The sequence below is a fragment of the Cygnus olor genome, chromosome 8, assembly GCF_009769625.2.
Source record: "Cygnus olor isolate bCygOlo1 chromosome 8, bCygOlo1.pri.v2, whole genome shotgun sequence".
Classification (NCBI taxonomy): Eukaryota; Metazoa; Chordata; class Aves; order Anseriformes; family Anatidae; genus Cygnus; species Cygnus olor.
The window spans coordinates 15,204,475-15,214,436 of record NC_049176.1 but is presented as its reverse complement, the minus strand read 5'-3'; the positions used below and the strand labels follow the sequence as shown (position 1 = coordinate 15,214,436).

Below are 9,962 nucleotides of genomic sequence, written 5' to 3'. Positions count from 1 at the left end.
TTTTGAGCCCCAAACGAATGACATTTCTGTATTTTTTTACCCAAGATGCCAATAGTTTTGCCTTTGCTTCCCTTCTATCACATGCTTTATTTTTTTGGAGTGCTCAACTGAAGCCACGGGACTGGCTTGAAACCCTGCCTCGTGCTGAGTCAGAGCAGCCGCCTTCCAGGAGCCTGCCCGCGAGACATGGCCGCGGGCCCTCCTGGGATGGGGTGTGCTCACTCTCACCAGCTGCACCAAAGCGCTTCAGCGTTTAATTGAGCTAGAGCAAACACATGCGTGAGAGGGACCATGGGTTACCCGCAGGAGCAGTCAGAGTTGGCCTCTCCCTGAGGTGACTGGCAGCAGCCACATCCCCCTTGGGCAGGGGGGTAAACTATTTTCTCCCCTCACATCAGAAAGCCCAAAGAAATGTGCCGGAAATGAATAAAATCACAGAGTTAACTGGCTATTAAAGAAAAATAAACCACATTCCTCATACAAGGTCTGTATATGTCTACATTCACACAGCCTCCATGTGTGGCCAGGAGAGAGACTGGAGTGATGTTTTTGGAGGGGCCCTCAAGACATTGTGGTTTTGGGGCTGAAGTGATTAGGACTGAGTTTTAAGTTGGAGAGGGTTAACGGAGGTTTTTAGATGCCTGGGTATGGTAGGAGTATAAGGGAACTACACACCAGTGGAGATGAAAAACTACAGAGTAAAGGCAGGAGGACTGTCATAGGGGCATATGGACCTGTGGGTCTCTGGGCTAAACCTTGAACCAAAAAGATTTTGAGTGACTGGAAGGAAGGTGACTGGATGAAGGACATTTGGTCCCTAGAAAATGGCCATGAGAGGACACTGACACTATTGGGATGGGAGAGATGGTCAACAGTGGGATGATAGTTGGTGCTGGAGGTAGCATTTGGTCAGTGGCTGGGCAGAGGTGGTAGGAGTTAACTAAGGAGACTGAGGACCTTGTACTGCCTCAGTTATCTCTTTCACAGCTTTCCCCTTTCCTTTCTGGAGATGAAAATCCAGAGGAGAGATTGGGTGGCACCTGGATATTCTTTGAAGGGTAGAAACACCAACTCATGCGAATCCTATCTCTGGGTTTTTATTAACGGAAACACTCCTTTTGTCCCAGCCCCACAGCCCACCTTTTCACCTTGCATCATTCTTTGCAAAGTTAGTCAAGATAGTCAAAGATAACTTTGCTAGGAAAAAAAAAAAGAGCGAATCTGGGCCCTTGTAGAGAGGGAAGACAAATGGTCAATACTGTCCATGAAGTGGCTGTCACAGTTGATTTAGCCTCATCTGTTTGCAGACAGAAATTGCTGTCTCACAACAGTGGCAAAATACCATAGATGAAAATACGCACAACTGCCAAGAGCCTGTCTAACTGCTGCTAGTATTCCAAAGTAGTTTCCACTTTTAAGCTAAGCTTGAAGGGAAATACATATGAACTATTCTTGCTTCGAACATTTTAGTACTCAATAGCAGCAAAGGGAGGTTGTTTAAACCAGCACAGTGTTATTTGACGCCAACAACGTACCTTCCCTCCAAAATGCTCACACACTCAAGAGAGCATTGCTGGCATGCAGCATGGTGAGTTCTCCATGGGTTTCATAATGAAGTCCCTTTTCAGTAGTGGCAGAAGAGAAAAATAACTATATTTGGATGATTTGAGTTATAGGCACCTTGATTTGGGGATAGGAGAGAGAATTCAGGATTTAGAATTTAAAAGCTATCTTTGCCCATTTTTGGTAAATCCCTAAGATTACTCATTTAATGATGAATGGAAAATAAAATGAGAAAATTGTTTAATACAAAGTTGCAATCACAGGAGCCTATTGAGGTAATGTTTTCAATTTATTTATATAAGCAACTGCATTTTAAAAACATTCTTGTCCTATAAAAATAAAGTGAAAAATAATTCACAGAATTTTAAATAAATAATTTCAAACACATATTTATCATGTGCAACTTGAACCCAGCCAAACCCAGCAGGCTGGGTCACAGACAAGTGAAATGTGGCTTCAGAGTACAAAATGCACAGTGAAAATGATTCCTTTCCAAAGCAGCTTATAGCAACTCAGCTGACATAAACTTTTTCTCACAAATTCCTTTTTACCTACCCCAAAATAACTAAATCTGTCCAGACTTGCCCCTCTTTGACTTTAAGTCAAGCAGTTTTCTTTGTTAAAGGTAGAAAGGTGCTCTGACGTGTTCCAAAGATAATCTGAATGACTACATGTTTAGCCGATGACCAAACAGTTTTCCCTTATTAGAATATATGGTCCTGACCACATTTTTGTACAAGGTTATTGACGTTTCTCCCTTCTTTGTGCCTCAAATGGAGAAACAAAACAGAATGCCCTTCCTTCTCCCGAAGCGTTTATACCAAAGACCATCTCAAATCAGTCATTGGTATTGATTGTTATAGGAGATCTGGAGTCAGCTAATTGCACTAATGGTTACAAATTTACTCTGCAGAAGGTAATCAGTGTTTTCAAACAAATCCATAGAAACAAAGAAGTCACAAGTCAAGCTATTCTACTACCATAGCCATTACAACACAAGCCTCTACAAATGATTGAGAGATTCAGATGTAACATAAACTCAAGTCCTTTTCCACAAGTAGTCAAGGAATTTTGTGTGGGGGCACAGAATACCAGGTTGCTGCTCTACTCCAGTCTGAAGTGACATTCTTTTTACCTATAGTTCCCCAGTTGTTTTTATGGGAAGATCATCTTCTATATTTCCTCTCTAGAAATTAAAAAAAGATACCCTTATATGCAAAAGTTTAAGTGCTGGTACAAGATCCTGTGTAACTTTTTATGTGCCCATATGAGGCTAGAAATGTTAGTGCTGGATCGGGACACATGTTTAGGACATTTTGTGCTAACTAGCCAGTTTTTGTTAAGCTTAAGCCACTCATTTAAAATGCCTCTGTTTATAATCTATAAATAAAACATTAGCATCCCCCCCAATCAAATAAATAGAGCTCTAATTCATGACTATGGATTGCATATATAAGACCTAAGCTAACAAAGTCTTGTTGCCTTGAGGTTTTGCTCATTCAGTGCTGCCTATGTTTACATAGCTTCCCATTTTTTATTATTCCCCAATAATCTCAATTTGGGTACACAAACCTATACTATAGTCATGTTCTTAACTAAAACTGTACTGTCCATTTGTCCTTAAAGTGACAGATTAAAATTTATATTATCAAGTAGACCAGAGAACTACAGCTATGAAAATATCAAACAACAACAACAACAACAAAACACTAATACTTTGGACTAAGTTTAAGACCTCCCCGAACTTGCAAAATAAAATGCATTGGCTGCTGCCAAGCAGCCTTGTATTTCAGCCTGATAGTCATTTCTAAGCTCAGTATGATTACTATCATCTTCTTACATAAATAATACTTCTGTGAAATATGCTTCAAAAACAAGAAGCATCTCAGACTAGTTCTATTTTCTTTAAATAATTAAATAAAAAAAAAAACACGAAAAAACAAAAAACAGTATAATGCCCTAATGCCCTAAGCAAGGACAGATTTACAAAAAAAAACAACGAAAAAACCAAACACCCACAAACATGCAAGTTACTGTGCAAAGTGCCTTATTTGCAATGAGGGAGAGGTAGTATCATTGATCAATGCAACGCATTTTCTGACTTTACAAAAATAAGAAAGTCTTATAAACATGTATCTGTTAGTTTCGGAGTGCTCATATGGAATTCAGAATCTTTTCTGGCAGTTTTCATTACGTCAAATTTTCTTGTACTTTTAGTTTGATGACCTGTTTTCAAGCTTAAGCAACAACTTGCTTTTGTAGTGTTCTGTGACCTACACAAGACAAAACCCAACGCCTGTTGTCACGTATTAAAACAAATACAAAACACAAAATAAAAATTGGAACCTTCATCCACTTTGGAATACGTAGTTCTGTTACAGAAGATTTTAAACAAGGGATTCACTGCTGTAGAGCTGAAACACAGAAAATCCCTTTTGTAAGTGGAAGCCTTACCTGAGTAAGGAATCTAGGGCAACCCCCAAAGTGAAGATGCAGAAGTTTTTTTTTTTTTTTAACTTTAAGCTATAAATAAAATAATTTATATAAATAAATAAATAGATGAATATTTTATAACTCAGCAGATCGCTCTTTCAGTAGTAGTGTGGGGTTGATATCTTCCATTGCTGTGTTTGAAGTACTAACATTAATAGTTGCCTCCGTGGGTTCAGGATTTAAGACGTGGAAAGCAGTGAAAGGACAGCCTTTCACATTGTTGCAGATGAGCTTCTGTAAGGAGGCAGTATTGATTATTTCAAATCCCACTTTTCCACCAAAGGTGCTGGGCTTCCAGTACTCTGGGGAACAGATAGCATTTCCCATCAGTCCTTTCAGAGAGAATGGTGCACCAATTTCTACCATTGTTTCGCCAAAGATGGCACCTGGTCGTGGCTTTTCTACAAGGAGGCCTGGATACAGCTCCATAGCATCTATGTCTCCATAAAGTTCTTCCAGTTCAGCAGCCATTTCTTTTTCTCCTGTAATTATTGATGAATAAACACAGTAAGTGGAAAAATCCTGTTTTCATGGCAACACCATCCTGCTGAAGTTCAGAAACAGGATTGAAGGCTTCTGTTAACCATTTTAAAGACAAGTGCACTCGTTTATGAAGCAGGATTAAAAACTGTTACCTGTAAGTTCTTCAAATGATTTAAATGGTTTCAACATGAAGCGTTTCCTGTACTCATTCAAGGACTGGTATCTCATTTGTCTGCTTTGGTCAATTGAAGCCTTTGCTACTTTCTGTACTGCAGCAGGAACATTTTTTCCACCAGCAACCTATTCAGTAAAGATGAAAAGTAATAAGATCTCCAGATAAAAGTTACGAGGAAGTTGTGCCGTTATATAGTTTTGGATAGATTTACTGCACCCCTGGTGCAACCCCCGAATTGTTAACTTGAGAAAGTACCTACCCTGCCAGCACTTTGCTTGGAGAAAGATTTCACCATATGGGAAAGGCCGTGTTCCAGCATTATAGAGTTGTTGTAGAGGAACTGCTGGAAAGTGTACTCCTGGTCATGTATTTGAAAAGTGTCCGGCAGAAGTGGGTGCCAATGGTATAGGGTATTGAATTCAGCTGCAATTCGGTTCTGGTATTGGAATCGCTGGTTGAACAGAAGCTCAGGATCGAACTTGAGTTTGAAGTGGTAGCCACTCAAGTGTTGCACGTAATCTTCAATAACAATCTTGATTGTCTCTCCTGTTGGAGAAGGAAAAAGGACACAATATTGGTACTGACTCCCTGAGAAACACTGGGGAACCCTATCTCTGAGAGAACATGCCATTTCTAAACTCTTCTGGAAAAAATACTATAGGGATCAGGATAGCAAACGCTCCTCAGCATTCTCTAATAGTACAGAGAGAGATTCATGTATTTTATGTGACTAAAAGTAGGGGGTAGAACAGTACTTAAGAGCCCAAGTTTTTGGCTGCGGCAGACAAACTTTTTTTCACCTTATAGCTTCCTTCACTCTGGTCCCCTCAAGCTACACTTACATTTATTTTCCACAGAATTTGCAGAAAAGCATACATTAGTATCAACATGGTGCTTGGTTATAATATACTACCTAGGACAGAGGTAGGGGATAATAAAGAAAGCTAGTATCTGAAAGCAACCTCTCAGCTTCTGAGCTGCTTAAAACAATTTTCTTTTCTTGGTTTACTGTTTCATCCACGATTTGGGCACAGTCTTTCCAAACTTGGTATGCGTCAACATTAACAGATGAAATACCACTTAGCAGACAATTAGACAGGAGAAGTATGTAGAATAACATTTTATGTAGCTTCCTGAACTTTAGACTTAACCACAGCCCATCTTAAAGCATACCTGAACTGACCCAACCCCAGAAGAGGAACAAAAAGAAAAAATTCTCTGGGAGCAACTGAGGTCATCTAGCCTCACAGGCCTCCTCTCTGAGAAATAAATCTTAGCCTCCCATCTTTTCACTGCTTTCAGTTCTGTTTCCCTTAAATAACGGAATTAAGTATCTCTTGACTCAATTTTCTTCAGTTTTGGTATTTAACATAGCAGGAGGCAGCTGTGTTTTAATGTAATTCCAGTGACAGGTCATGAAGGCTCAGATTTATGCCCTCATACACCAATTAAGTAACAGTTTTTCCTCTTACTAGATCTACTGCAGCTGCACTACATCACAGGTAGAAGCATCAAGCTCAACGGAACATTTGAATTGCACGTAGTAGAAGTGACACTCACCTATCAATATGAGTCTAGTAGTTTGGAATAACTGCTCATCATCCCACTCTGGATGCTCCTGTTTCAGGATGTCACAGACCCGATTGTGTTCTCTCAGCCATATTGTAGCATACATCATTAAACCTGGGACCAAACCAAACACCTCCTGCCCGACAGAAAACTGCAAGTGTTCAGGAACATGAGGAGGGTAGATCATCTCTGCCTGAGTGTCCTTCACTGTGGGTGGATACATTTCCCCATCGATCATCTGCCAAGGAGGGCACACAGGAGGAAGGGAGAAAGAAGAGGAGAGTCATAAGCTATGATGCTTATGAGTTACGATGTATTGACTCTGTTAGCGTTGACTTAAAGCAAGCAACACTGCAAGCAGAGCACTAATTTTAAGAAATATGTCATCTAATAAAAAGGCGGGAAGATAAGACATACCTGGTATTTTAGCTTTCCATCCTTGAGAAGTCTCAGTTTAAGCTGTCTCTCCAGAGTCTCTCCATAAATGTGATTCAAGTCAACCTGTAAAATAAAAGCATTTGGAACATGAAGACAAGCTACATTTTTTGCTATTTTAGGATAGGTCCTACTTCTGTGGATGCCAATACGAGTTCATCCCTTAAATGTTTACCTTTTAATTATAATATTGTTACCTTATAAGTATCACACAATGATATTTAAGATGAAGCCAAATTATTTCCTGGCAACTGGAGCAATCACTGTGTAAGTTTTTAAATTGGACTGGCAATTTAAGAGGACTCTGTTTAGAGTGTCAGCAGTTTTTTATTATGCAGGCAGCTCTTTATATACACAAACATTTTACAGCTTTCTGTTTTAGACATACACACAACATTCATATTGAAAAATTCTTTATCCAAAGGCTGTCTGCTTTGTAGATAAAGATCTTAAAATTCAAATTTGCTTTTGAAGTTCTTTTTAATTAAGTCTCTTCAATTAGCAGCACACATGAGATACCGTAAAGTATCTCTGCAACTGATGGAAAGAGTCCAACAGGGTAGTTCTAGATACTCACTAGACGTAACATATTTAGCAAAAGCAGATTCTTGGGGAAAAAAAAAAGTCATAGCCCTCACTGTACAAAGCTTTTAAAGAGAATTATGTGAGATGCTATTCAGTCACCAGAGTTTTGCCTTCCCCCTTCCATTACTTCCTGATTTGTTGCAGGGCATGTTGAATGGTATATGTACTAGTCTTCGTGCATTCTGACTACCTGTAAGGTATCATTCTAGCTAGTTAGTAGCTCCTAAGAGCTAAGTGCTGTGTTTGAGTTACAGAGCTATGATCTTACCCCATGGCCAAGAGCTTTAGTGAAACCAGGTCCTTTCTTGTGGTCTGTCTTAAAGAATTGATGAGTGAAGTGTTGGGCAAAGAATGTGAACATCACATTTGTGCCTTGTGGGTCAGGAATAAATTTTTTCCGCAGCAAAAACTTCTCCACAATCAGCTTTGAATCTGGGAGCTCTTTCTTACCTATGAGGAAAAGAAAATCTCCTTATAGTAAAGTGAGATGTTCAAGACAGCTATGATTAATACTTAATTTTGTTCCTAACAACAAAACAGACGTACTATTTTCAACTTATTAATGCAGGATTCAACAACGAACGCCAGAATGGTTATCTTTAAGGTCATTACACAATATGCTATACATGGTTATTCTCAAAGTCAATTACACTGTTAAAAGGTTGTAGACAAGCTTGCCTGTTGGTGTTTTCTAAGACAAAAAGATAAATAGGAATTCCTAGAAATGAATGTTATGCATCTGTTTTATTCCTTACCTTTAACACCCATTGGTGTCGGACAGTCACGTCCTACTGGGGGAAGGCTTCTTGTGTAATAGGAAAGATTGGAATAAGCTTCCCAGTTTTTGTAATTATAGTCACTATTGTAAGTTGGTGGGCTGTCAATCAAATGTGATCTTGCTGGAAGAGAGAAAAAAGAAAAACATATGTATTTGCTTTTATTTTAAAACTATACCTTTTAGTCTCAAGAAGTAAGTCACATGGCCAGATTGTTTCCATATATTTTGCCAGCAGTTGCATCGACAAATTCCATACATATAAATCCCATTTAACTTCAGTAACTGGCAGTTGGTGAATAACAGGAATAGGTTCTGAATTAGCAACTGGATCCAACTATTGAAATTTGCACCAAATGGCTCAATTTATGCTATATGCTAGCAAAATCCTAGATTTTATCAGTGATGAGAGCAAAATGCATTTCTGTCTGAAAGCACATTTCACATCAAGTATGCAATACACTGAAATTTTAAGTTTTGTTTAGAGTGTTTTTATCTTAGTACATTTTAGCTTGCTACTTCATGAATAAACTGATCAAGTAGAGTATTCTGGAGTCCTACAAGTAGCTCCTGCCACTTAAGAGTAGGAGAAGGGAGAACTTATACTTACACGTCAATACATATCTCATAATAGTATCTCGTAAGAAGGGGATGTTGTTGATGATGTTCCAGACTCCTTTGAAGTGGGTGAGAATGTAGTGGACAGTATTTGGCGTAGGTTTCAATGTCAGTTTCAGCCATGTGAAGAATTCCGCTGTGAGCACAGATGGAAAGATTGTAAATTAGCTATTAAGAATAGCCTGCAATTCTGGAATTGAATTCTCAAAGTTCATTTCCATGAGAATGGATCCACGATACTTACGTGTTGTACAATTTTCCCCATAATATCCTGTCCTTGTGCAGTCACATTCATACTGGTCAAATCCTGTTGTCATGCATACTCCTCTGTTCTGACATGGGTTTGAGCAGCAAGGATTGGCTAGAACAAAATCAAATACTCCAATTAAAATAGTGTCTTTTATACCTAGATCAGTGTTCTCACCACACTGAGTGAAGTTTCTGGATGTAGGTTGACAGTGCCCTGAAGTTTAATATTCACTGGGATGTCAAGAGAATGAGTACGCACTCACACTAGACTTTAGACAGCTATGGGTAACAGCTAACGACAAAAACTAGGAATTCGACAGTGTGGACTGCGACGAGCTTCTCAAGAGCATTTGTGCTACCTCACACAGGTCAGTGGAGGCCTGACATCCTTCCTACCATACTAAAGTATTCTAGAAACCAAAAAAAGTACAAGATAAAAAAAAAATAGTGAAAACCGTTCTGGATTTCCACCTGGAAACCTACACCCCGTGACCACCCCTAGGCCGCAAGTGCAGCGGAGCCCCTTGGAAGCTCCTTACACGCCCAGGACAGAGGGGCTGGGATGCGGGACCCTGCCGGCCGGCAGCCGCCCGCCGCCGGCCCCTCACGGCCGCCCCCTGTCCGGCCCCGCTGCCGCCGCCGCGCCCCTCGGGGCCCGATGCGCGCCGCTTTCACCCGCGCCACCGCAGCCGCCTCCCCGGTTGCTGCCGGCCCGGCGGGGACGAGTCGGTACGGGACGGGACGGGACGGGACGGGACGGGACGGGTCGGGTCGAGTCGAGTCGGGTCGGGTCGGGTCGGGTCGGTACGGGACGGGACGGGTCTCACCTGCGTGGCCGGCAGCCAGGAGAGCGAGGACCAGTGCGCAGGGCAGGATCATATCCCGGCGGGGCTCCGTGGTGCTGGTGCTGGTCGGGCTCTGCGGATGCTCAGCGCCGAGGACCCAGTGCTGCTCCCAGGTGAGCACCCGCCTATTTATCCCGGGCGCCGTGAGTCACCCCTCCTTCACTCCCAGCGG

At 41.0% G+C, this 9,962-nt stretch overlaps 2 protein-coding genes across 3 annotated transcripts in view; one reads left to right on the top strand and one right to left on the bottom strand.

The window, feature by feature from the left end:
- Positions 1 to 1,836: 1,836 nt before the first annotated feature.
- PTGS2 (prostaglandin-endoperoxide synthase 2) lies at positions 1,837 to 9,887 on the bottom strand. Its single transcript, XM_040564747.1, has 10 exons — positions 9,773 to 9,887; positions 8,941 to 9,057; positions 8,689 to 8,832; positions 8,059 to 8,202; positions 7,572 to 7,753; positions 6,701 to 6,784; positions 6,275 to 6,521; positions 4,974 to 5,260; positions 4,692 to 4,839; positions 1,837 to 4,538 (listed from the first exon to the last, which is right to left on the bottom strand). The coding sequence occupies exons 1-10, from the start codon at positions 9,822 to 9,824 to the stop codon at positions 4,132 to 4,134; spliced, it is 1,812 nt and encodes a 603-aa protein (XP_040420681.1). The 5' UTR covers positions 9,825 to 9,887; the 3' UTR covers positions 1,837 to 4,131.
- Positions 9,773 to 9,962, top strand: part of PLA2G4A (phospholipase A2 group IVA) — a 117,473-nt gene continuing 117,283 nt past the window's right edge. The window contains exon 1 of one of the 2 annotated variants that reach the window (XM_040564744.1): positions 9,773 to 9,903. The gene's annotated coding sequence lies outside the window, so the exon portion shown is untranslated. The remainder of the gene's footprint in view (positions 9,904 to 9,962) is intronic. The other variant, XM_040564746.1, reaches the window with a different exon arrangement.

What these genes read in the sequence shown, in the direction of transcription:
- PTGS2 (XM_040564747.1), bottom strand. Translation starts at nt 9,824, where the DNA reads ATGATCCTGCCCTGCGCACTGGTCCTCGCTCTCCTGGCTGCCGGCCAC. An exon ending in CCTGGCTGCCGGCCACGCAG is followed by an intron (nt 9,058 to 9,772) that starts GTGAGACCCGTC and finishes ATTTTGTTCTAG; the next exon opens with CCAATCCTTGCTGCTCAAAC. An exon ending in TATGAGATATGTATTGACGT is followed by an intron (nt 8,203 to 8,688) that starts GTAAGTATAAGT and finishes TCTCTCTTCCAG; the next exon opens with CAAGATCACATTTGATTGAC.